Source organism: Peromyscus leucopus, chromosome 1, assembly GCF_004664715.2.
Source record: "Peromyscus leucopus breed LL Stock chromosome 1, UCI_PerLeu_2.1, whole genome shotgun sequence".
Lineage (NCBI taxonomy): Eukaryota > Metazoa > Chordata > Mammalia > Rodentia > Cricetidae > Peromyscus > Peromyscus leucopus.
In genome coordinates, this window is record NC_051063.1 from 9932998 (window position 1) to 9960667 (window position 27670).

At 40.6% G+C, this 27670-nt stretch overlaps 1 protein-coding gene across 1 annotated transcript in view; it reads left to right on the forward strand.

Annotated features, from left to right (window-relative positions):
• LOC114696911 (guanine nucleotide-binding protein G(q) subunit alpha) overlaps nt 1–27670 on the forward strand; it is a 244237-nt gene that overhangs the window by 154286 nt on the left and 62281 nt on the right. The window contains exon 3 of the mRNA XM_028874873.2: nt 26512–26666. Coding sequence (XP_028730706.1) covers nt 26512–26666 — 155 coding nt within the window. The remainder of the gene's footprint in view (nt 1–26511; nt 26667–27670) is intronic.

Consider the following 27670-nt stretch of genomic DNA (forward strand, 5'->3'; position numbering starts at 1 on the left):
GCCTGCAAATTTCATTGCCCACCCTTCCTTTTAGATATCTGTTGTAGCAGATCCTAAGGCCACACTCTGCCCACAGGACGCAGTCTGTGAAGGAGTCATTTCCTCCTGTCTCCTCCAGGCCGTTCCCATCTTGTTTTTCATGGCACTGGCAACAGGAAAGCACATTGAATAGCTGCCTGAAAAGGTACTTTGTTGTTTATTTTATTACTGTGGGTTTGTCTCTGCCTAATAATTAGTGTTTCCGGCTTTCTTCATTTATTTGCCAAAATATTTGCAGGGCTTTCATGAACAAATAAGGGAGTTTCTAGACAAAACTGACCACTGCCTTGCAGGCTGAGCAAGTGCCTGGCCGCCTGAGGCTGTTAGGATAGATTTGCTCAGAGAAATATTATCCTAGTAAGGCAAAAAAAAGCTTGTAAATCACTAGCCTGGTTCTTTTGGTATCAGGAAGGTTGAAGCAATGCAACATGATTTCAAGGCAGGCTAGGTCATTGGTGAGAGGTGGAGAGGCCACAGATTATACTGGCAAGTGTCAAGTCCAGTCCTGCCTGAATTCCATCCCTGCAATGTTCCTTGGCCTCAGCTTCCTAACTTACGAGAAGATGGAGTTGCATGCCTACCCTCCTTAGAACAGTGGTTGAGGGTTAGATGAAAGAACATACGTGTAAGTCTAAAACATGAAACATGTTTATATTAATTAGGTGATAATTAATGTGAGGCTTAACCAAGGAAAATAATCCTGTTCATTTAGATTAAAAGGCACATGTACTTTATTTTTTTTGCTCCAGCCTTACTTCATAAAAGGTGAAAACAAGGTGATAAACACTTTAACTCTCTTCCTGCCCTTTCCTTGACCTTCATTGCTCTGCTAGCCCCTCATTGCTTGGTACTTTCAGAGGTCTTCTCTGTCCAACCCTCTTTGGACCCTTTGCACACCCACAGATTCTCACCCCTTCTGTGTGCAGATTTGTTTCTGCCTGGGCAAAACCAGTCCAAATCAGGCATGAAGGAGTGACATATTTCCAGTGGACGAGAGGTTGTGCGTCCCTGGGCAGATGGCAGCGGTCACTGGCCCTGTCAGCTTTTTTACCGTGTGAGTGGTGATTTGCCTGCTGTCTCTTGATTTTTTTTTTTTTTCCAGGAGAAACCACAAGATAGAAATTTAAATAGGAAATATTCCTCATTCAGTGTTGGAAGCTATTTCGTTATTTTTGAAATAATATTCAGAGAATAAAGTATTGCCAAAAGGCATTTGATGGCAAGTAGCTGGTTTGTGTCCTTCTCCAGGTGGGGGTTCAATTCTGATGTGTGGTCATTTCCTGAAGGAGGGCACACATGCATGCAGTGTATGAGTAGTGCTCATACACTGAGTGAGTAGTGCTCCATGGATCTAGGAGTGCTCCTATGTTCTATTCTGCTCCACTCTGTGGTGTCACTAAACCATGGCTCCCTTTATCTGTCCTGACAGATCTTCCTCCAAGAATACAGTACGCTTTTTAGCTAACACTGACATTTTAGGACCCTCTTATCCAAACCAGTCTAGAACTTTCTGCCTTTCAGGATCCTTGTGCCAGGCTCTGCATGTTGCTATTCACTTACCCTTCATTCCAAGTCACTTATACCTTGTAAAATCATAAAGTAGTGCCTTGGTTTCTTCTACTGTTTCTGGTCCTTCTGATCCTTAATAGATGACCGTGAAGCTATGTCAGAGGGATAGATATAAGCCATACAGTTATACAGTAGAAAATTTGAATTTGAGGGTTCATATGAGGACATAACCTAGTGCAGAGGAAAGTCACTTTTAAAGATACAGAGGAATTCATGGGCTTTTAAACCTCTGCTGTGTGTTCACCACCTTCACTTGTACTTCATGAGGGGCTGTCATTCTTCTATCTCAAGTTTATGATGAAACAGTACACCGGAGGAGCTCACCTGAGAGTTTGGTTTAAAACAGGAAATCCAACCTCACCTTCTGTTCAGCAGTGACTTCTGACACATGTCACTGACTGTTTACAGAACAGTCAGACATTTCCAGTGGAAGGGGGAAGGCAGTACCATATCAGACCTTTTGACAAGTAATGGAACCAAGAACTCTTGCAAAAAAAGAAAAAATAATTGTCTGAAGATCTGTCGTTCTTTGAGACATATTTTCAACCAGTCTCAGTCTTGAAACACTGAAAATAATTTTATGTTAGAAAAGCACTTTACAGTTCAGAAATACTCTTTCTTATTTGTAGTTTTTATTAGTAATATTAAAAAATAAATTAAAAATTCTAATTTTATTCCTGAAAATAAATATTCAGCCGTATTAAATAGCATGTTCAATGTCACATAAATAATATAGTATATTTACATCTTCCATTTTTTATTTCTTCCCATAGTTTGTGGTTTTTCTTTTTTCATTTATTATGTATACGAAATAGGGCGCCAGATCTCATTACAGATGGCTGTAAGCCACCATGTGGGTGCTGGGAATTGAACTCAGAACCTCTGGAACAGCAGTCGGTGCTCTTAACCTCTGAGCCATCTCTCCAGCCCGTGGTTTTTCTAAATACTAGAAATCTGTCTTTCACATAGTATCTGTAATCTGCTTTTTTAATGTTAACACATATACTGGAAAGAATAATTTTAAAAAGTCCATAGTTTTTATCCCTACTTTAGGTTTTAATGCTCCGTTGTGGGTGAGGTGGTCCAGGACAGGGAGTCCCTTCATTGTGTCTTTCAATTTGCCTCAGCCTTGTCTTCTTGCTCAGCTGTGAGACCACCATTTTGCTACTTTGCATTATTCTTTGCCAGGTATAGGCCTAAGGGACCCATCAGTGTACATGACATTCCTAGGGACAGGCCACTACAGTAACCTGCAGTCGGTGTGCTTTTGGGGCAGATTTCAAGAGTGACTTGGTACAGTTGTATTTGGCAGAATGGTAAGACATGGTTGGTGCAGGAATTTTTTTAAGTTATGGGGTGGTGCTGGTGTGATAATGTTCGATCCTATTGCTTAAGATCAATATAACCTTATCTTTAAACATCAGTGTGGCACCGAAACAAGACATGAAATCAGTTCCCCTCCAGGAAGGACAGGGAGTGAGAGTTGCAGTTGCCTGGGGGAATGGTATTCTAAGAAAGACAGAACATTGCATGGGAGGGTGCTGAACTGTTCCTGGACAGAGAGGAGGCTATGGGCCTAGTGTGATAAAGAAACCACACCCAAGGGTCCCATTACCACAGAATCATCCAGTCCCTCAAGTATCAGGTCTGAGGTGAAACTGTGCATGAGAAACTCTGGGTGTTGGATGGGTTAAGTCTGGTGACTAAGCCATTGCACAATACTATTCATAAAGCATGTCCATAAATGGCTATTCAGTTCGTGCAGGAAAGAGTTCATCTGTATAGTGTGTGTTTATCGTATACCCAGTGACTAGGAGGTCCTCATAGACTGCCTTCAACTTCGACTTGGTTAACCAACGTCAAGGTAAATGGCTTTGACATCACAGAGCAGATGCTCCAGGTGGCTACAGGCCAAAGGTCCATCTCCTTCCCACTCTGCTCAGCTCAACAACCCTCTGCTGAATCTTCTCTAGCAGGGTTTAGAGCTGATATTTTCCATTAATAGCTGAATCACCACTCTTTCTTGGGAATCACTTGGGTGGACCTTTATGTTGGGAATAACTACCATTTAAATGGTCTTGAAATCACAGTGAAACTAAGCTGACTGTGTTAGGGCCTGCAGCTCTCAACTTAACACTTCAGTGATTTGGCCTGAGGCTCCAAAGCTTCCTCTCCATCCCTGGAACAGTCTAGCTGCCCTCCCACCTGATGCTCCATCTATCTTCTTGGAACACCATTCCCCCAGATGCCTGCAACTCTTACTCCCTCTCCCGACTCAAGAGGGAAAAGGATCTCATGTCTTGTTTAAGGATAAGATTATATTGATCTTGGGTAATTGAACATTAGTAAAACCCAGGTTTTAACTCTTTCTATTATTAAAATTCCAATAGTATATACAAGAAAAGTATAATTGTATCACACATAGTTTAAGTGTGTTTTTTATTTGCACATTTCTTTCTTCAGATATCTGTAGTAAACGCTTTGTATTCAGACATTTCAGAGTCTGTTAGTTGACCCCATTCAGTGGGAGTAGAAGGCTAGGATTGGAAAGAGTGAGGACAAAGGTCTGTATGAAGCCACTGGTAAGGGATTTTACTTCCACGTGGAGTTCTGGGAGCCTATGGAAGGTTCAGGTACTCACGATAGAGTCGCAGAGATGCATGTATTCATCAGAGCATCCTAGGATTTCAAAAGCTAACTGGCCTTGGGGCCTTCTGCCCAGAGGTCTCTGGGGCTGGAGAAGGGCTGTCCTGCCAAAACTGGAGAAATTCTAGAGCCTCAGAAAGCAGCTGTTACATGTAATGACTTCTGTTTCTTAAATCTTTGGTTTTTCCAGGAAGTCCTCAACAAAGCATCCCCCAAATACAGCCATTAGAAATCAAAATCAGCACATCTCTTTTCCTTTTTTATTTTATTTTATTACATTTTCATCTCCTTTCAATGAAAGAAGGTTGGTTTCTATTCTCAAATATTAGTTGGGGTTTCTTTGCGCTCCTCTCGGAAGCACACCTAAACTGATTTCATGAAAACTGGATTCATTTCCTTAGCCCGGGGATGCTGTTTTTTGATTCTCTTCCCTTGTGCTTACACCAGACTGTGGAGGTTGGTTCAGTTATGGAAAAGGAGCTCACTCATGGGTCCAGTCCAGCTTCCCTCCCTGTTAGAGCCTCAAGTGTGGGCTGTAAGTCCTGTCCCTCACCAAGGATGGTAGAAGATGTATGCTATCTCCCTAAAAACAACTGTGGTTAGAACTGAGAGCTGGGGTGCAGGGGTGTTAAACCTCTCCATGAGGGGTTCAGCTCATTATAATGCCGAGAGCACCTCTTAGGGGAGTGTGATTGATAAATCCTCCAGGCCACACATGATTGCTGCACTGTATACTTGCTGATAGCAGAGAAGGACATTCTCTTGTTAATAACTTGACATTTTAGCAGAGCTTCCTGATAACTAGACACACCATGGTTTCGGCAATAGAGGGCACTACCAACTTGAAAACAGATTGAGTAGCTTTGCCTTACCAGGAGTACACTGAGCATTCCTGCCAGAAATTTATTAATGACCCAGGTTCCCCTTTTGTGTTAAAGATAGTACAGGTTAGAGTACTTAATATAGTAACAGTTGTGACATATGTCGGAAAACATGCCAAACTTTTTTTAAAGGTAGCACAATTTACATATTATTTATTTCACTTATTTTCTTTATGTTTAATTTCTTAAAATACTAACTTCTCAATGGTACAACCTTTGTAACTCTACAGCAAAGAAGTGTAATGATTATTGTAAAATCCAGATTCTAGGATGCAATTAAGTTGGAGGCAAAGAGGGGAAAAAAGAACATTGGGATAAAACACAATGCTTTCTCCAAGAAATATACCTGAAAGGAACATTTACATCAAATTGCAGTTATTTTGCCACATTTTGTGTGTGAAAATTGCAGAATGATGATTGCTCTGTTGCCAATCACTTTTGTGTGACCATGCTGTTTTAAATATATACTGAGAGCATTGGGCTTTCTTCCATTTTCCCTAGCAGGGAATGCTAGTGCAGAATCTCCACTGTAAGATGCTGGGTAATTTTTTATTTGAAGTCTTCCAGTGTCTATTTTCAATGCCAGCCTCTTATCACAGAGCAGTGAAGGTTCTCTAAGATAGGTGCTATGTGTAGAGTTGTGGTTCACCCCATCCTCCAATTTATTTGTCTTTTATAATTCAGCATATCAGCTCCCACGGGGCAAGAAATATTACTGAATGTGTGTGTTTGTTTTATAGCATGAATGCAGGAGGTGCGTTGTCTGAACCAGTGTGCAGGGGTGTGGGCCTAGCTGCTGGCAGAAGGAAACCCATTCTCCCTCTCCAGAGCAGTTCATGCTTCTGTGCTCAGTATCCAGTCTGCTCCTTACCCCACTTTCCTTGTGTTCTCACTGGTGCTCTCCATAAAGGGAAAGGAAGACTGTGAGTTATGACCTAGAGCTGAAAGACAAAGAGGTGTCTTTGCCAACTCTAAGGTCTGACCTAGGCTGTCAAGTCCCTATAGGAAACTGTTAATTTACCTCTCAGTCTTGTTATTCAGTAGATGAATATTGCAACAGCACCTCACGTTATAGTTCACCAGGTAACCTAGAATGTACTAGCCCAGGCTGCCTCCCGACCGGTTCCCTAACAACCTTCCACGTGCAGTGAGCTAATGCCCCAGCTTAAGGTTTTTGTTTTGCAATATGTATTCATACACAGAGTCATATTAATATAAATACATTGTCTGCACCAAGCATATATCCAAGAATGAAAACATAGTCAATAGCTTGCACCTGCCTATCTACTTACATGCTGACTTTTTTTTTTAAAGAAAAGAATTCTGTATCTAGAAGTACTGTTCTTTCAGATCACTACAGTGTGTCTTTTAAAGTCATTTTTGAGCCAACCAATTTCTGAGTGCATTATATATCCAGAATGGCTCAGGGATAAATGTAGCATATTTAAAAAAAAAATGCAACGTAGATCATTTGAGCATTTGCAGAGAAAAATGTCCACATCCCAGACAGGAAAAATGAATTAAAGATGAGTTGCTGTGTCATTTTGAAAGGTTATCCTCTCCAGTTACTGGAGAAGAAAATAAAAGGCGAAATTGAACTTCGTCTTCTCGGAGATCTGCAGTGTTGAAACATCAGACTCCACTGCAGCCCGACACAGGCTGGGGGCTTTGTGCTGTGGGCTTTGGGAGGCACTGGGGTTAGGTGCTGAGCGGTGTCCTTTTCAGCTGTCTTTCCAGAAAGTTAGTAAAACAGTTACCTTTTTAACCATTCTAGAGCAAGGAAGGTTTGGGGTTTGTTTTTTGTTGTTGTTTTGAGTTAGAGCATAACTAGATAGTGTAGGCTGGCCCACATCTTACTCTGTAGCTAAGGTTGACCCCAAACTACAATGTTGCTGCATCTGTCTCCTAAGTATTGGGATTACAGTCGTTCGCTGCTATAACCAGCAGTAGTTATTTTCAAATAGTGCTACACCTAAGTCGAAACAGACCTTTCCTGCAAGTAAGTACTGCAGCCTAACCCTCAGCACTGTGTCACTGCCCCGGGGAGGGGGGGGGGTCATTCCAGTGCCAGCCTAACCCTCAGCACTGTGTCACTGCCCCGGGGGGGGGGTCATCTCCAGTGCCAGCCTAACCCTCAGCACTGTGTCACTGCCCCGGGGAGGGAGGGTCCTCTCCGGTGCCAGCCTAACCCTCAGCACTGTGTCACTGCCCCGGGGAGGGGGGTCCTCTCCGGTGCCAGCCTAACCCTCAGCACTGTGTCACTGCCCCGGGGAGGGGGGGTCCTCTCCGGTGCCAGCCTAACCCTCAGCACTGTGTCACTGCCCCGGGGAGGGAGGGTCCTCTCCGGTGCCAGCCTAGCCACCAGTACTGTGTCACTGGCGGGGGGGGGGGGGTCTCTCCAGTTCACGGAACTTTGCTCACATAGCAGAAGTAGAGATGCGTCAGGCTGGGCAGACAGCAGTCTGCTGTGTTGCTGTATCACAGAGCAATGGGTGGTGGGGAGAAGAATGTGACCCCTTTGGGAAAATCTGCACAGGGTTAGTATCTGTAGTCCAGAAATCTAAAATCTAAAATGTTCTGAAATCTGAAAGTTTCTGGGCATTAACATAATGCCACATGTAGAAATTGTCATGTCATAAAGCTTTTTTATTAAGTGTATTTTGTTTTACTAATTTTTAGTTAAAATACAAAATACGATTTCATACTAAATGACACTTCCCTTCACTCATACCCTTTGCATGCCCTGTTCCCTCCCTTCTTTCCCCCAACCCCAGCAGCTCCCTGCTGTTCTTGTGCTTTATATACTATTTAAATTTAGATTCTTCATGTGAGAAAAAACATGCACTATTTTGTATTTCTTCTTCACATTGCCCTCTTGTTCCCCCTTGGAGCCATAATAGCTCCCTTCTACTTTCGCGTTTGTAGGTGTGTATGTGTCCACATGTCGTCTCCCCTCAGCGCATCCCTGCTTTTGCGCTCACAAAATCACAGACGTTCCATTACTCTTCTCTTTCCTTTTATTTTAAAATTGCTTCCTCCTCTCTTGTGATCCCTTTTCTGGTTTCATGACTTTAAATACATATGTTAATGTGTGTATATAAATCTATTTGCACATATATTGTTATATGGTATAGTGATATGTGGTTTTTAAGCTATATTCTGCATCTAAGAGAAAGTGGGGCTTTGTCTTTCTGCATCTGGCTTTGCTTAATGCGGTGATTCCAGTTCCATCCATTTTCCTGAAAATACCGTAATTCCATTTTTCTTGATGGATCCAAAATATTCATTGTCTACATGTGCCACATAGTCTTTGTTCAGCCATCTGTTGACCGATGTCTGAGCTAGTTCCATTTTTTGGCTACTGTGACTAGCGCAGCATTACACATGGGCATGTTAGTGTCTCTGTAGTGTGCGGATTACAGTCCTCCAGGTATATTCCCAAGATGCTGCAACTGGGTCATATATGAGCTCTCTGTTCAGTTCTTAGAGGAACCTTTGTGCTGACTTCCAGCATGTTCTCTTGAGGTTATTTTTCACTGAGAATTTCTGTTAAATCTTAGCTTTATCTCAGTAAAATGTTGGGGTTCTGTAGACGAATTTATAAATGGTCTTATTAAATAAGAAACACAGAGCCAAATATGGGGGTGAAAGCCGTAGAAATCAGAGAAATAGTGAGAGCCACCAGCTAACCTTAATTCACATGCCACCGTAGCTTCCCAAGAGAGCTACTTCCTGTCTACCCAGGCTTTTATTGCCTTGCTGTTCTGCCCTCTCATTGGCTCTTAGCCCAGCTACCTCACTTCCTTGTCACTGCCTGTCTGTAGAGACCTCCAGGTCTCTATGGTTGGTACTGGGATGAAAGGTGTATGTCACCACACTTGGCTGTGTGGCCTTGAACACACAGAGACTCTACCTGCCAAACGATCAGATTAAGGGTGTGTGCTACCACTGCCTGACTTTTTGTTAATGGCTTGCTATTACCTCTGATCTGCAGGCAAACTTTATTATCATACAAATAAAAATATCACCACATTCCAGCACAAATAAAATATCACCACAGGGTTCTATTTTTAATGTGCACTTTTATTTATTGATTTTAAGGTCCACGAGTAATACAGTTCTTTGTAGATGAGTCAGAGCATGCTGGTAAAGATCGTTTACAAGACTTGGGCATGGCGGTGCACAGCGCTTACCCCGTTATCTCAGAGGCTGAGGCTGGAGGATCTTGCCCCCAAATTAAAGTCATGTTAAAAATTTAACATTGCTTGACACGTTATCACACTAGCAGATGCGATTCTTATGAGCATTACAATAAAAAAAAAAACAAAAAATTGAAAAATCAAAAAAAAAAATAAATAAATAAAAAAATTTAACATTGCTAATATTTCACTAAGCATAGCATTTACATAATGATACAGGTGATGAAGTTCCTCTTGTCTGTTCTTGACTAAGATGACTTTAGCTATTTGGAATCACACTATTTTGCTGAGTTTGAGAGGAATTTAGCTTATACATATGGATTTTAAAATAAAAAATGCTATCATTTTAGAACTTACATTTTTGGTTCCAATACTTTACTTTTAGCATCTTTTCATGCCAGTAATTATGTGGAAATTAAAATGTTTTCAGAGCCAGACGGTGGTGGCACACGCCTTTAATCCCAGCACTCGGGAGGCAGAGGCAGGCGGATCTCTGTGAGTTCGAGGCCAGCCTGGGCTACCAAGTGAGTTCCAGGAAAGGCGCAAAGCTACATAGAGAAACCCTGTCTCGAAAAAACCAAAAAAAAAAAAAAAAGTTTTCAGGATAATGATTTTACTTATTTTTTTTTGGGGGGGGAATGATACCTTAAAAGAAGTCAGTCATTATAAACAATTTCTGTCCTTTATCTGCCTCTCGGTGTGATGGTAGTATTTTTATAAAATCAGAATGAATATTAACAATGTATTCTAGGAACATAATTTCTCTAATTTCAGATTCATTCTGTAAACAATTTACAACTAGTTCAAACAGAAAAAGTAGTAGTCTACGTGCATGCTAAGTGTTTAACAGGTACCAGGTTTATCCGTAGCTCTTTTGTGAATTTGACTGAAGATTGAGCACCTTGCAGCTTTGCTTTTTTATTGTTGGGGTATGGTGGCCAGGTATCTCCCCTCCAGTTACTATCTGCTTCTGAACTAGAAAGAAATGTAGGACTTCAGCCCACCTGGGGAGCCCTCTTGGGAACTGAAGTGTCTCAGGGATGGGGAGCCGCTTACTGTCTCTTAGCAGAGGTCTAGCTAGGAAATGGTGTTTTACAGTAAAGCAGGAGCAGCAAGCCCCAGACGACAGCGCAGCTCGTTAGCCGTCCTGTATTACAGGACCTCCTCTTGGGGCAGGCCATGGCTCTGAGCTGCTTCTGTTGGTGCCTTGTGTGCAGGCCTCGGCCTCGTCTGGACACCACCTGTGTGTGAGAACAGAAAGCCACCCCACAGTGCACACAGTTGCCTCGTGTGCCTTGTGCCTGGCCATCATCCAGACTCTCCGTTCCTACTCTACTCTCCTAGTGCTCGGCATAAACCAAAACTTTGAGGCAATCTCACCCAATTGCCTTTTCTGGGGACATCTGGGATTTAACGGTTTAATGGACAAGTCAGTAGCTCCCAAGAAGATTTGTATTTATTGTGCTTTAGGGATACCTTCTTTGATCTGTTCTCCAGGTTCCTTCCTTTTGTATTTTTGTGGTGTTCTGTTGTTGTTTTAGACAGAGTCTTTTTACGTAGTGGATACCGGCCTTATTTCGTTATTCCCTTAATTCGGAAATGGTCCTTTCTGCCTCACCCTGCTTAGTTCTGAGATTACAGAAATGTACCATCATGTGATTGCGCTCTCTCTCTCTCTCTCTCTCTCTCTCTCTCTCTCTCTCTCTCTCTCTCTCTCTCCTCCCTCCTCCCTCCCTCCTCTCGTCTCTCTCTCTCTCTCTCTCTCTCACACTCTCACTCACTCTCTCTCTCACACACACACACACACTGTATTTTAACTATTTGTATTTGAGTATCTCCTGATCTGCCACACATTGTGTGTTATAGTACTGTGCTTATGGAATTTTTTACATATAGCACTCAATAGATGATAGTAGAAATCACAGAAGAAAATTCATCTCTACGTAGTCAATATTGACATAAAAGGGAACCAGTGACAATCCAAGTATTGTCTTTCAAGAACAAGTTGTTATGGTTCCTTTCAGTGCTTTTCTGAATTCACATTTTAAAGATAACTATCTGTATCTGAATACACTCTTTAATGTTACCTTTACCAGTCTATTTCTTACCCATTGTAGTTTATTCCATGTTAGCATATACTCTGACTTCAAGCATCTCCTGCTAATTCTTCTTTTGGGTGACCATGCCGAGTTCTCCCTACCCATGAGACCATCACTCTAGGACATTATGCACAGCCCTGCAGAGTTAGATAGCTAGTCTATGCTGTGACTTTGAAAGCACATCACTCTGAGTAATTGGAACAAGAACTTTGTGCCTGGCATCTGGATTTAAAGAAAAATAATATGCTAGTCTGTGAGGCTTAGCCTCACTTTACATTTTTTAAAGTATTTTTTATTAGAATCAGCAGGCAGGAAGCAAAAGACACCAGTAAAATGAGTCAGATGTATGAGAGGAATATGGCCTAGAGAACATTAGGAGCCATGGGGGTTTGACCTTAAATTTTCAAATTTTAATTCACAGTTTGTGCCCCATATTTAAAAAATGGCAAAGCATTAGAGGAGATCATCCACTCGAGGGTAAGGGAGTAAAGTACTCTAAATGTTACCCAGAGTATGGGATGAGTTTAAGTATCTCCAGAGACTGGCTTTGACCTACATGTACTCAATCTATCCTCAGTTACCCTGAGCAGAGGCACCGCAGGGTGGAGAGCACGTGATCCCAAGCCAGTGGAGAATTCTTTTGCTAGATAATGCATTCTGAGAGATGAGCTGGTGAGGGCAATTACGTACAACTAGTTTAAGTCACATGAGACCCTGACAGTCTTTGGAAGCTAGAGCAAAGGTATAGGTACAGATGTCGTGAATATGTATCGCCTGCAACTCACTTGTTTCCTTGAAGGTTTGTCTCTAAGAGTTGGGTTTCTCAAGAGCAGGAGCTATCCCTGCCATCAAATGCCACCTTCTATACCAATTTCTACTGCCACATGAGCATTTTCACAGTCCTGTGAAAATCAAGTTGTTAGCAAGATTCCAGCAACAAAATCATAGTAATTGTGGACTGAGAACCGGTAATTCTTACATATTGTGAGTGGGTGTCCTCTGGTGCCTAGAACATTGTCTAGTAGTTTTCCACCATGCTATTTTTAACTGAGGCTTTTTATAATACAGTGACACCAATTAATATTTTTTCCACTTCCTGGTGTCTGGCCATCATAACTATCATATTGGGAAACATTATCAAAGACACAAGTGTGATGATTCTATGTTCCATTAACGCAAATGAATCCTGCTAATATATACTGCTGATAGAGTACAGAGATTGTACCGGAATGTGGACTTGTGTTAACAGTGTCTGTTGAATGACTCCTGTATAAAGACTGGTATGCGAGAGAGAGGAGAATACAAAGTTTGAGGTGAAATATTTTCTGTTGTTCTTTGAATCATTGAAATGTCTACTTGAATACTAACACAATTAAACCTTTATGTTTTGATTTCCATACAAGTGTACATCAGAGTTCTGGAAACTCTTAATAACTCTTGAAAAAGAATTCCCAATTTTTCCTTACCTGCTCCGTACAGACCACTACCTCATCTCTTGCCTACCATAAGCAGAACAATTTCTTCTTTTCTCAGTTGATTTGTGACTTTAGAGTGGCATGCTGTCAAGTCTCCAGACTGCCTGGGTAGACTGTTAACTAGTAATAGTCCAACCCTTGTAAAATCATCTACATGTTCATAAGTATTCTTTTGCCTTTTATTACAAGTATGTTTGATAAAAATTTTCAGTCTTTGTGATATGAAACATTTTAATTATAAATGTCTTTGCATATGTGTGTGTGTGTGTGGCATGCATGTATATGCATGTACTCAAATGTATTTCCTATACCCATGGAAGCCAGAGGTTGATGTGTTGAGTCTCCATCAGTTGTTGTCTACTTTATTTCCCGAGGCAGAGACTCTTGCCGAACCTGAAGGACAAAGAGTCATCTAGTCTAGCTCTCCAGCTTACCCCATTTCCACCTCCCAGTCCCTGGAATTCCTGGCAAGCCAACCCCCACCCCTGCTCCATCTTCACGTTTTGTGTGTGTACACATACTTGTGTTTGGAGGGAGGGTGAGATGGACTAAGGATGATCTCATTGACCTAGAATGCCCCAAGGAGGCCAAGCTAGCTGTGCCTGACTTCACCTTTCTAGCCCCGGAGTTGACACCACTACTTCCAACTTTTCTTTTAATGGCTTCTGGGGATTGACTTGGGTCTTCTGTGAGCAAGGTAAGCACTGTACTGACTGAACTATTGCCCTAGCCTGGATTTTAAATACTTTTAATAATTCTTATGACAGTAACTGTGTAGCCTGGTTTGAAATTCAGCTTAAGATAATACTCGAGCATAGATAAAAGGATGTCACCAGAGCTGTTTAGCTGAGAGGAAGCAGCAAGGACAGAACCATGTCAGTCGGTTCTGGCTACTAAATACTGTCACTCATTTTCGAGTCTGTTACCAGTTGTGCACAGGTTTTTACAAATAATACATAATACATTTGAAGATTGTTAGTTTATGTGTATGTGTGTCTTGTCGGCATGTTTGTCTGTGCACCATGTGCATGTCTGATTGACTGAGAAGGCCAGAAGAAGGCACCGGGTTTCTTGGAACTGAAATGACAGATGGTTGTGAGCTGCCTGGGTCCTCTGGAAGACTGGACATTGTTCTTAACCACTGAGCCATCTGTCCAGTCCCTGCACAGGTTTTAATTGTAATTTGTAATAAAGTTTTGTCTTTGTTGCTCATGTTGATCAGCCATTCCTTCAACTCATTGAAAGGTGTTACATTGTTCATGTTGCACACGTGAGTTAAAACTTTGCCAAAGGATTTACTGTCCACATTTTTTATAGTTGACTTGTTTTTTTCCCCTCTAGTATACCTTCCTACAGTTTTAACAGCAAAAAATCACATCACAGTGGAAACATTCAAGTACTTTTCAAACTGCTCTTTAAACTTGGTTTGGCCTTGAAGGGATTAAACATCTGTCTTTATGGAACTCAGCCACATAGGCTGCTTCTCATCACCTTGTCTTGGCACACAGATACAGAGAGGCCAGAATATTTGTAATGTGTGCCTATGTTTGGAAGATAGTGTCCACCATCTTTATTATTCCATTCTAGAAATGGTTTGCATCACGTAACTGAGAAGCTTGCTGGCTCACAATATTTTGTGATAACTTTCCTTCCCATTATTAGCTGCTATCAGGAGTCATGGTGTTGGATAGTAGAATCTGTACATCCCCTAACTGGGAAGACTCCACTTCTGCTTTTCCCACTGGATCCTGGCTAGCACCATGGCTGTCAAACAGCTAAGGGTGCCATTGCTATTCCACACACTAAGTAGGACGAAATTTAATTCTTTTCTCATTTGAAGATTAAACACATAGATTTTTTTTTCTTAAATTGCTTCTTCCTGCTCAGCATGGATGTAGTTATTGGTTTCCTACCAAAGTTTAAGTGTAGACCACTAGGAGAATATTAAAAAATGCCATGTCACAGAGCTGGGTGTGTTGATGGATGCCTTTCATCCCAGCACTTGGGAAGCAGAGGGAGGCGGGTCTATGTGTTGGAGGCCAGCCTAGTCTATGTAGTGAACTTTCAGGTAGCTAAAGCTATAGTTACACCCTGTGTCAAACAAACAAACAAACAAACAAACAAAAAAGTTTAAAAGCATGCCATAGAACATAATTGAGAATCTCCAAGGGTATGATGTCTCTGATGTTTGCTCAAGCGCCCCTGCTGATTACTGTGGGATATCTTTCTGTATGCTATGAATATGTGTTACTCCCATTGATAATAAATAAAGCTGCATTGGCCTATGGAAGGGCAGGATGAAGCCAGGCAGGAAAATCCAAGAGAGAGCCAGGAAGCAGAAAGTCAGAGATAGAAAGAGAGACAGCACCTGCTGCCTAAGGAACAGCAAGATGCCAGCAGACCGGTAATGTTACAGCCTTATAGTTTAATAAAAATGGGTTGAGTTAAGTTATAATAGCTAGCTAGCAAGAAGCCTGAGCCATAGGCCATCCAGTTCATAATTAATATAAGCCTCTGTGTGTTTACTTAGGACCAAGCAGCTGCAGGACATGGGTGGGAGAGATTCGTCTGACAGTGGGGCCAGGCAGGACCAGAGAAACTTACTGCTACAGCTGATGCTGATGCTTTGCTGAATATCAGTATTTACACCATGTTAACTGGAAAGTCCCAGTCAGTGGCCATGGCTTGAAGCCTAATTGGTTATAATTCTTGTGAGCTTGAAGAGCCTATTGGTGGTAGATTTCACCAGTTGGACTTCAGGGAGACATCAGTCTTCTCTACTATTTCTGCCTCATTCTTTTGGACTCTGGGTTGCTGTTGGGATGTGGATGGGTTGGTATTTAGCATTTAGTCATTGATGATACAATATCTGTTAATTTTTTTTTTTTTTTTTTACAAAATCAAAATTATACACTTATAGCAGCCTGCCTCATTTTGTTTTTTGTTCTTGAGTAGGACCAGAATTCCCAGGATCACTCAGTGAAAGCTCAGGGCCCTGCCTCATAGGTGTCTTCCATGCCTGTGCATGTCATTGGTTAACATTTTACCATGGCTTATGCTTTAATGCATAGTCATAAGAATAGGGCTTCTCAGCTAATGTTGAACTCAATTAGCAATTTATAAAAGTCAATTCATGGCATGGAAAGATCGTGAGACTAGCTCCAAATGGCGCCAGCAGCCTAGCAGGGCCCCCATTTCTGGGTCAGGAATATTTCCTTCTGTCTAGTACTGGCCACTATATCATCTTCTCTTCAGTCTTGTTAGATCACATTTCTGGACAAATAGATCAGAAAGGAAGACATTTCAATTCTGTTGTAAAAATACATTTTTTAAAATCTAGCACTAACATTGTGCTTGAATACAGGAAGTGTTACACAGTCTATGACCTAAGGTATTTTACGGCATGGTTGCAATCTGTACAGACAAACATGAACAATGAGATAGCAGGATGTTCCTTTCTGAAACTTTGAATATATTGACATTTTCCCTTCATTAAAAAATTATCTCTATAGAATTCATCTATCCTACATCTTATGTTCATGAATGGGAAATTAAAAGGAAGAATGTTTTTATAGAATGAAAATTAACCTAAGTAAATGGTTGGGAATTCCTGTCTTTGTGTATACAATTTTAAACACCATACTCACCTAATAATGCTCCCTCTTTACTCCATATTCTTATATTTTTTTCTTCTGAGTCTTCTGTCTTAGGTCAAAATAAATTTATTTGTTGCATTCTCTGCAAATTTTCTAAAAGTGACTGGCTTAATACATGTATACTTCCTATATACACTATGGTATAATACTTCCTATATACAATATGGTTCCTGTAACCATGTTGGTGGTATAGGAAGATTGGTATTTCCTTCCACCAAGCCAAAGGAATTTTAAAGATTTAAACTGTGTGTAAATTGTACCCATGGGAACTGGAGAAGGGAGAGAAGTATTCCTATGTACTGTCCTTTACACTCTGTACTTACAGGCACAGAGCAGGTTAGGGAAAGGTTATCAAGTCCTGCAGAGAAAGTTCCATATAGGTCTCTTGCAGTGAGGGTGAAAGTGTCACCAGAAATCTGTGGTTAGACAGACAACACAGTAGGAAGGAAGTGGGAGCTAAATTGCCCTGTAAACTTCTCAAAAATAAAAATAAAGCTAGGAACACGTGATGTTGTCATTAGATCAGTTTGAGTCTCATGAAGATAGATCTAGTTTGTTGTACTTCATGCCCAGGGTTATATCACCAACACTTCAGCTTTCCATGGAAGCTCATAGACTTGAAGGAGAAAAGCACATGTGGAAATGTGTGCAGTATCTACCAAAGACTTCATGAGCATCTATCTGGGGTCTTCAATAAAGTTTGGACTAGTCGGAGGCTTTGTGTATTTATGAATGCTACCACTGAGCTTTGGGCTTTTCTTAGAGAAGAAAAACACCTTTTTTGTCACTGTAAGTCAAGAAGCTTCAGTTAAAGCATAAGTCTTAACTAAAGTAGTCACCAGTGGTGCTATAATTATGTAACTTACAAATGAGAATTGAACATAATAACAGGCACACATGCACACACACCACAAAAACAGAAAGAATCAGGCCCAAGATTCTGGAGAGTGCACAAGCTTCTTATCACACAAAGAAGACAAAAATTGTACCAGTCCTGCAGGAGAGTTGGACACTTGGATGGGGGTTAAGCAAGTAATCTGAAACTAGTCAACTTGTATACAACATTGTTATTGTTGTTGTTATTATTATTATTACAAACAATTATGTCTTCTCCCATTATTCTTGGCTTAGCATAATATATAAACAGCCCCTGATCCTCTTGTAATGTGAAGTATTGCTAGGTCTTAGAGTTTATTAAAAGAAGTAATGCATCTGGTTTTTGTGGTTTGGATATTCATATAAAATCTCTGAATTTTATATGTTGGTGGTCTAACATTGTAGCACAAGTATTTGTGCAGGCTGTGGTCTTCCTTCTAGGTTTCCTGTCCCCCAGCCTAAGTCTTTCATGTGTAGGTTGATAAGTCCCAGTTTGTTACTGTACAGATACTTAAACAGCTCCTACCTGTTTTCTGGTGTCCTACAAGTTTAGCATCTGTCCCAGTCTTTCATTTTTAATGAAGCATCCATTAAACTTGCTTGCAGGTTTTCCTGGCACACATTCCACAGTCCTATGATGTCTAATGTCCTAGGGTCTCCACTGAGTATATTCATAGCTTCATATAGGTGCCTTTTGGAGTCTCCTTACTAGGAGTCCAGTTCTGCAAACACTGCCTTGCTTCAGCAGTTTCCTGGAACCTTGGCACAAGCATCCATAACTCGCTCACTCCTGCAACTTGCATGCCTGCAAAACAAGAGCCAATTGGATAACTGCCAAATTCTGATGCTGGCCATAGTCTGGGCTCCTTGGACCACAGCTTCACTGTATTCTGTGTGCTTTTGTGTCTGAGACGGAGAAAGCACTTTCCTAGGCACTGCTTTCCAGCAGGCTCTATGTTAGGCATTCTCCTTTCCAAAAGAATTTGCATTATGAGACCCTGGGTAAAGAGGTGTCTTGTCCTCAGAGAACCTTCCTCCTTTCCCAGTGCCAAGTTCAAGCTTAACAAATACAGTCCCTTTCTGAAACCTTAACCATAACATTACCTAACCAGATTCACACCCCTTTCTCCTAATAATGCACACTTCCCCTTTGTCTTGGCTCTTTCACACTGCAGATCTGCCTAAATGCAGTACCCAGTTACCTTATAGATTTTGTTACCCTCTGAAACCTCATAACTGGGCTCTTAATGTCTGCATCTGTCAGCATTCAGATCTCCCACCTTCCCATCAGAATGGCCCATTGAGCTCTGTTTAGAATATTCTAGGGCTTCTCTAGTATACATAGGTCCAAATTCTTGCACATTTTCCCACAAACAAGTCCAACAAGCCATGTGATCAAGTGAAGAAATGCCAGGACTTAGCTTTGGCCTCCTGTTGGCTCCCCAATTCATGCATTCTCCAGATGAATTTTGATGCAATCTCTAGAGCACAGTGTGTAGGTGAGAGTGGGCAATGACCAAAGGTGCCATTGCAGGGGACCCACTCTCACACCCTGAGAGTAGGCAGTGGCCAGAGACACCATCGTGCCAGTCTGAAGTTAAGGCAGACTTGATACATTGTTTCCTAGTCTCTGGAACAGACAGCTTTCCTGGGAGGCATTTTCCTGTCCAAGCCATGGTTGGGCTTATCTGGATTAACTCTCAAGGAAAGGTACAATAGTGTGTGTCCTGTTCTTTGCCGGAAAGCCTCTGGTGAGATTGTAATAGTTTGATGTTTTGAGCAGTTTAGGATGCTGTGTTGTCAGTCAAGGTTAAATGTTCTTTCCTTAGTAGATCTTTTAACATAGCCTTGCTGCCCCATCCTCTCCCTTCATTTGATATTTTAAGAAATGACATTTATTAATCCAATAAAATTATGAAGATTAACCATTACAAGTTTTTTAAAAGCTTATAATTTTTAAGAAATGACTAGATTTGAAACATTTCTTCAAGTATACATTTTTTAAATCACACTAGTGTAATAAAAGTGATTTTCTGATCCATCAGTAAATAAATCTTTCAGCTAGTGTACCACTCAGGTGTCGCAGTATAAATGAAGCTGTTGTTCTGTTCTCTGTAGAAGTGTCTAGTAACTTTGATCAGTTGGTTCTTAATTGATCTTTTTGAAATTTGGATTCTTAGAGTGACAAGTTGTGTAACTCATTCACTTTAGAAAACATGCTCCAGTAAGGTGGGAATTTTCTTCCTTCCCATTGCTGCTCAGATTCGTTGCTCTTCTGCAGAGGGCGGGGATGTGTATCACTGAGTTTCTTTCCTGTGTTCACTAATGAGACAGTTTCTTGTTCTTCTAGCCATTGGGTCTGTGTTCTAAAATGACTTTTTCTTTGCCCAGATCTGAGAGAGTGAGCCTTTCACTTTGAATTCTCCCAGTTTCTTAACTGAAACCACAGTGGCCATATTTCACGTGGAACATTATAGAAATATTCCAGCCCCTCTACAGGGTTCTGGGATGTTTGGGTGAGGTGAGGGTTCAGTAGGGTTTTATTGTTTGTGTCTGTTTTTGTTTGTTTGTTTTGTTTTTTAATGGGGGAGGCTTTGTTCAAGAGAATATTCTTTATTTATCTGTTTTTTCTTTCTGTTGTCAAGCAAAATAATATCCCAAGCCAATAACAATAAACTCGGCTAGCTAATAAGATTTTAGGAGCCATAGACATTACACTGGCTGGAGTGGTTAGTTCTTTCTTTTTCTCCCTGAACCTAATATCAGGAAATGAACCACATGTCATATGTGATCTTGGAAATGACAAAGGCTAGCTCCTAAAGCAGCGCTGACCTCTGTGCCAAAGCAGAAGGTTGTTAATTGTGTAAGAGCATTCCCACTCTGTTGTGGGGGTTTGTCACTGGTCCCTGTTTGTTTTCTCAGTGTGATCCACTAACTAGTGCTGTAGTCCTGTCAACAAACTGAAGAGAAAAATAAGTTCTGTGGTCAAACCAAGTTGGGAAGGCTGCAGTATCTCCAAGCCTTGAGCCCTGAATTTGCAAAAGCGTTACTTCAGTGGAGTTTTGATGTTTTGCGTCACAGATATCTGTGCTCAGCTTTCCATGGCCATAAATAGCACTCCCCTCATTTCAGAGTATACTTGTCAGAGAGTTGTTAAGATTTAAGTAATTAGTGTTCAACAAATATTCTTTGAAAGCAACTATATAGCCATAGCCTAATTATTTTGACTTTTAATGAATGTACATATCTTTAAGAGTTTCCCTTTCTATTTTCTTTATTGCTGTGGCTTTGTATAAACTCTGAATGTAGTGTTCACAGTACATATACTGTATAGTGTGGCATTCCATCAGGAACAGAAAGGTAATAAGAGTATAGTGTCGTCAACTTCCACCCTAAGGCCTGAGGTCGAGATTCTTCTCTCCTGAAATCTTGTAATTGCATCAGACAGCATGCTCTGGGAAACCTCCATGTGTTCGTTATTCAGTGCTGTAGCAGGAGTCTAACCTGTGTCTTCAGTACCCATATGAGAACGATAGAGCCAAACACAAAACAGGCAAAGGATAACCAAAGAACTAAACAGAAATACATGGACAACTATACTGTAGGGTGGAAAAAGTAAAAGAATATTTTAAATGGAAAAGAGGCTTTCTTCCACTTAAGAAGCAGGTGACTGTATGTCAGATAAGCAAGTACAGGCTACACGGCGGCAAAGTCGAAAGGAAGAGGATTGCCCCTGAAAGGCAGCATCCTGATACTCATTGATTGCTTTGAGAAGTACCAAATTCAGTGTTAAAAATGAAAATCTAATGTTAGAGGAGGACAGTTAACAATGTGTTAATACATTAATTTGTAAAATAATTTCATCTGGTATTTTCTTGTCAGAACATTTTATATAACATGTAACGTAAATTATCCACTCTACCAATCCTTAGTGCATTGACTGACATATGAGAGACCAATATTTATTGAAAAAAGTAATTGTTAATGGTAGTTTTTAAATCCCCTAAGATCTCCTAACCATTCTAATACTTGGAGCAGACATCTTACTTCCATCTCTTTTCCTGATGGTCTGATAGCAAATTGTTCCTGTTGTAGATAACAATGCTAGACTTGAGGAAGGTTGAGTGACCTTCCCGAGGTACAAGGCTGTTTTTGAAAGAGTTATGGTGGAAAGCTAGTTTGATCTCAGGTTGTTACTAGTATTCTTTCTTTTTCTACTGTTGATCCCTGAACTGTTTTCAGAGACTCCATAGTCTCCATCTGATACCAAGGTTAAGAAGGACATGGTTGCTGCAGAAGGATTTGACACGGGGGGTCTATAATCTTCACTGGGGACTTCAGTAGTATTCAGCTGAGCCAGTAGTTGAATCAGAAGCATGGAGAGGTGATTCTATGTGAATGAGCCATTCATGGCATGACCCTAGCCAGCAGGGGCTCAGTGTGATTTTGCCTTCTCTGTCATTGGCCTAGTAATACTCATAAAAAGATGCTGAGGCAGTTGTGTGTGCAGCACGCCCAAGAGGGTCAGCTGTACAGCTGTGGATGGAGTCAGAAGGCAGAGACTGATGAGTTTTCTTCAGGCTGTTTGCAAATGTTGAGCCTTCAAAGATCCTGTAGAAGTGAGCTTCCAGAATGGTTCATGTTTGAGCCAAATGAGACTTGAATGCCTTGTCTGACATCACAGGAGCTCATATACATGCATGTGCCATGCTTTATAGATTTGGTCTTAGGTTTCCTTTCCTTTGGCCTTTGAATTCACTGGTAACTTTAGGTATAAGCCTCTTCACCACCACGTGCTCCCCAATCCCAATGGATTCTGTCATTGAAAGTTTAGAGCAGCAGAGCAGAGCTATCAGTATTCCAGGCTAACATTGTGGGAGACTAGGGGATCTGGAACAGGTTTAGAAGATGTTTAGCAGCCTGAACAAGGTCATCCTCAGCTGGCACCAAGTGGAAGTAGGTTGTAGCATAAGCTGTTATGATACTCTGTTTCCTTTGAACAGAAAACCCAAACCAACCAAGAAGTCACTAGGATACTTTTTTTTGAGTTTTTTTTTTTTTGTTTGTTTTGTTTTTTATAACTCAAATGCCAGAGGAAATAAGCAACAAGGGGACAGAATGAAGTACGAGTGAGCCTCAGTTGAGAACTGAGGACTCTGGCTGATTGAGGTTCCTGCTGTTTATGATTCAGAGTACCTGTTCGTAGTGGGTGTCCCTTCAAACAGAGCTCAGTATTCGTTTCTAACGGCTTTCGGCAAACGCAAACGTTACCTTTTGATTTTCTTCTTCTGGAGTATAGGAACTAGAATAGCCTGAAGCTCTCTTGAGCGGTTAACAACTTTTTGAAACTTGTTCCAGCATTAACTATGAGACCGTTTTTATTTAATCTAAATACTTGCCTTCAGTGGGTAGAGTGAGACCTACCGTAGTCAGTCTTGAGTTCTACTTTCCCTCTGCAGACAAGGCCAGAGAAATGTCAGCACATAAGATTTACCTGAACTACATTGGTGCATCTTGTGGTTTCCCTGTGGTCTTCTCTAGAATTCTGCCAGAGGTACTGAAAGTACACTGCTTCTCACAGTGTGCTTCTCAAACTTGCCACTACTTGCTGAGAATCTAAAAGCTAGCTTGCATCCTTAAATGTTTCCACTCAGTATGATCAACTCTATCTTTTTTGTTTGTGTGTTTATTTGTTTGTGTTTTGTTTTGGTTTTTTTTTGGGGGGGGGGCGGGGAAGACAGGGTTTCTTAGTATAGTTTTGGTGCCTGTCCTGGATCTCCCTCTGTAGACCAGGCTGGCCTCAAACTCACAAGAGATTCGCCTGACTCTGCCTCCTGAGTGCTGGGATTAAAGGGGTGTGCTACCACCACCTGGCTTAAAATTCTATCTTAAAATGAAAGAGATTGGATTTTACATTTTGTTTCATGATTAATGAACTTACTTTGCTTTTGTGTTCAAAATAGAGAAATCAATTCTAATTTAACATTATTATTAGAAGTGACTTCTTTCCTTTTTGTAATGGCCTCTTAAAATTAATAATTGTTTAATTTAGCATCATTACTTAGAGCTTTTTACTACTATTTCACATTTGACATTGGGCAAATATAAAGGTTCTAATTTATCTTCCTACTCTAATATAATAAAAATATTTCTATGTTGAGAATATTTTTTATAAAAATAATGAGGATTGAATTGACAATGGGACATCTATATTAACAATTTTTAATTCTATGCATATTTTGTAAAATGCCATCATACTTTTAAATAACTTTGAGAGCTTTAGTTCCAAACTTTTACATAAATGCAACTTATACTTCATTGTATTTGAATCATTTCCCAAAGCAGCAAGGATAGAATTCTGAGCTTGGGAGGTAATACAATTGTCTTAGAAATTCTATTCTGCATGAAGGCAGGACGATGATTGGTGTGCGTGGAGGTGATATTCTTCTATAGATATTACAGAGTGACTTCTGAGTTGTGGATTCATGATGGTGACAAACCTCAGGGCTTTCCAGGTAGAGATTTGTTTGAATGAATGTGTTTTTGCAGTGCAGAGAAGGGGGCATTTTTATCCATTGACCTTTTGTTCACATTCCTCTTCAGATGCTACATGCTTCATCGTCTCCATCCGGCAGACGCCTCTCTTCTCTTTGGTACCTCATTCGGCCTCTCAGTCAGTCCATATTGCATTTCCTTGCTTCTGTACAGATTTCATTCGGTTGTTGGTTAAAATAGTAAATCCGTTGTTTTACTGAGAGCTGTGCCCACAGAGGGACAGTGTTGGGATTGGAGAGATTACTCAGCAATTGAAAGCACTTGCTGCTCTTGCAGAGGACCCACAGAATGGCTCCTAGCTGCCTGTAACTCCAGTGCCATGGGATTCAACACCCTCCTCTAGCTTCTGTGAGCAGCAGGCATGCATGTGATAATAACCTACATACGCAGTCAGAACACCCATACACATCATAACAAAATGGACATCATATTTTTAAAAAGAGGGACAGTATCAGAATCCCCTAGTGTTTATGTATTATGGTATATTTACAGTCATCCTGTTCATGTATAGAGGAGATCTCTGTTGACTTGGTCCAATTGTCTCTCCTTATGGACAAGGAAAATTCATTTTAAAAAGGCAAAAGTAGTTTCTGCTTCAGGTAGAAGTGCTTGTATGACTAAAGTCAGAACCAGAAGTTAGCTCTTTTGATTTGTATTACTGTTTAATTTTCACTCTTCTTGGATCCTTGTTTTCACCCAATGGGCAAGTATTTATTGAACTTCTACTAAGCATCAGCACCCTGGTAAACTGTGATACTACAATGCTGAGCCTGTCTATAAACTTCATGTTATGGGGAAAAGATACTAACACTCCTATACTAACTATACTAAAATGGGTAAGGATAGAAACGTGAAACTATGGCTTGTAGGTGCTCACATTGTATTTATATATACTTTTAAGTGCAATTTAATATTTACTGTATGTTCATTCTGTGCTGAGCCCCAAAGAAATGAGAACTTTATGGTCACAGCCACTTCCTTCATTGTGTAGTCTAAAAGTGAGATAAGTTAAGACATAATAACCAGCATAGAACAAAATGTTGAAAGTCTGTGGTTCAAAGTACACAAAAATCACGTTTTTTGGAGAGGAATATCATAATGGCCATCCTGTAAGTGATGACATATGGCACAGCTCCTGAGCAGAAGCTCTTTCAAAAAGGTTTAGAAATGAGTAAGACAGGCCTTCTGGATAGAAAGATGAGCCTCAGAAAGAACTATGATGAGCTAGGCCCCACCTAGGACAGAATTCAGGTGCAAGAATCCAGGCTGACAAGGGTGCTGGTAGTTAAGAAGGCAGATTGCCTAAACTGGGACTATACAAATAGTGAAACTTCAGGGATCTGTTTCCACAGTTGAAAACAGACTGGAGCAAGACTTTTCAGGGACTATATCCAATTGTCTTGGTCAGAGCAGAACTAGGGGATTTAGGTCTCAAATATGTTGAACTTCCTAAAACCTTAAGTCAAAATTAGCTATTATTCTTGAAAAGAGGCCCTTCCTGCTTGAAGACTGAGATTCAGACAGGGCACAACATGGATTGCACTTACTTACATTATTTATTGGTAATACTAGATGAAAGGAATAATTCGCCACAATATAATCATGATAGCTATTCACTAACCTTGTTTAGAATTTTTTTAATACAGAATGAGAATTGTTTCAATAATTATCAGCCAGCTGCCTCCAATTTCCAAATTAATTAATATATTAGTGTGTGTTTGTTACGTATGTATAATTTGCCTATATGTCACATTTGGTGAAGTCTAATTTGATTAATGTTATTAAACAATAGTGTTTCCTGGCTACTTTGAAGATAAATGAAATCTTATTAATAAAATGTAAACTATTGTTATTTTAATATTGTTAAAAATTAAATGTCTTTTGTCTTTTTCTCGCTAAGTATACTATAATGAAAATAGCAAAGCTTTACTTGATTGCTAAGAAATGGAATGGGTTCCTCAACTTGATAATGTAGAGATGGCAGATACAAATATTTTGTAACATGGGGTATGCCAGACTGGAAGAAGAATTACTGCAGATAAATCATTACACTGTTCTCTTGGTGGTGGTATGGGCCATTTAAATGTGAACTGCAGGGACACTCTTAGTTGAAGACCTTCTGTTGATAGAGATCCTCAGGGCGAAGACAACGTGTGTGATTATAACAAGTTTTCAGAATAGAGGGGATAGTAACTAGCAGCTGTCTGGGGGGTTATGATAACCAGTTAACAAACTGGACTCTAGAGCAGGGCATCTCTGCTGCCATGGTGAAGAAGCTTTGCACCTGTTCCTTCTAATTAGCTTTAGCTTCAGATTTCCTCTAGAGAGGACGATTTGGGGCTGGCTTCTCACTAAGAAAAACAAACAAAAAGTGAAGACACATTATTATGACCACTTTGAAAACCAGTTTGTGAAGATAACACTTGAATTGTATACAATATAAAGTGTGAATCAAAGACTTGGTAGAGCAATGTGGAGAGAATTCAAACAGTTGCCTTTTTTCCCTCCTTAAACAGGCTCATGCACAATTAGTCCGAGAGGTTGACGTGGAAAAGGTGTCTGCTTTTGAGAATCCATATGTAGATGCAATAAAGAGCTTGTGGAATGATCCTGGAATCCAGGAGTGCTATGATAGACGACGAGAATATCAGTTATCTGACTCCACCAAATAGTGAGTATCTGCACTCCAGGCCCTGAGGCCCTGCCTGGTGCTTTTCATGGGAACGTGCTCTGTGATATTTGTTAACAATATAGTCTGTGCTGTGCATGTGATAACCAAACCTAGGTGGTATAGATATTAAACTAATATTTAAGTGTCGATCTCGTAAGTGTCGGTTCAATCATAAGGTACTGAGGTCATATGGTGGAGAATATTTCTCTTTTCTGGAGACAAGCCTCATGTAGCCTAGGTTGGCTTTGAACTCCCAATACTCATATCTTCAACTCTGGAGTACTGTCATTACAAGTATGCATCACTATGCCAATTAAGTATTCTAAGGCTCAGACTGCATGGTAGGCAAGGATTCTACCATTTGAGCTACACCCGCAGTTCCAAGAGTATTTCTTTCATTATGTTTTACTTAAAAAAATAAAAGGAAGACCCTAGTGATCTGATTTTTTTTTTTTAATCACCCTGTTTTCTTTTTCAAATTGCAAGCCACTGATCCACAAATCTATGCACCATTGTGTCTTGGTCAGAATCTTTTTTTTTTTTTTTTTTTTTTTTTTTTTTTGGTCAAATTGACACAAGCCTGGGAACTTCAGCTGAGAAAATGCCTCCATCGGTTTGGCCTGTAGGTAAGCCTGTGGGGCATTTTCTTAACAAGTGACTGATGTGGGAGGGCCTGGCCCACTGTGGGCAGTGCCACCCCTCGGATGGTGGTTCTGGGTGCTCTAAGAAAGCAGGGTAAGCAAGCTTTGGAGAGCAAGCCAGTAAGCAGTGTTCCTCCATGGCCTTGCTCTACTTCTGCCCCCAAGTTCCTGCCCTGCTTGAATTTCCACTGTTCAGTGAGGGACCGTTACTGGATGTGTAAGATGAAATAACCCTTTCCCTCTCAAGTTACATTTGGCCATGGTCTTTATTATAGCAATAGAAAACAAATGAAGACACATTGTGACTTGAAATCTTGCAGTATTGTTTTTTAATAAAAGTTCTGATCTTAGCTTTGGGCGACA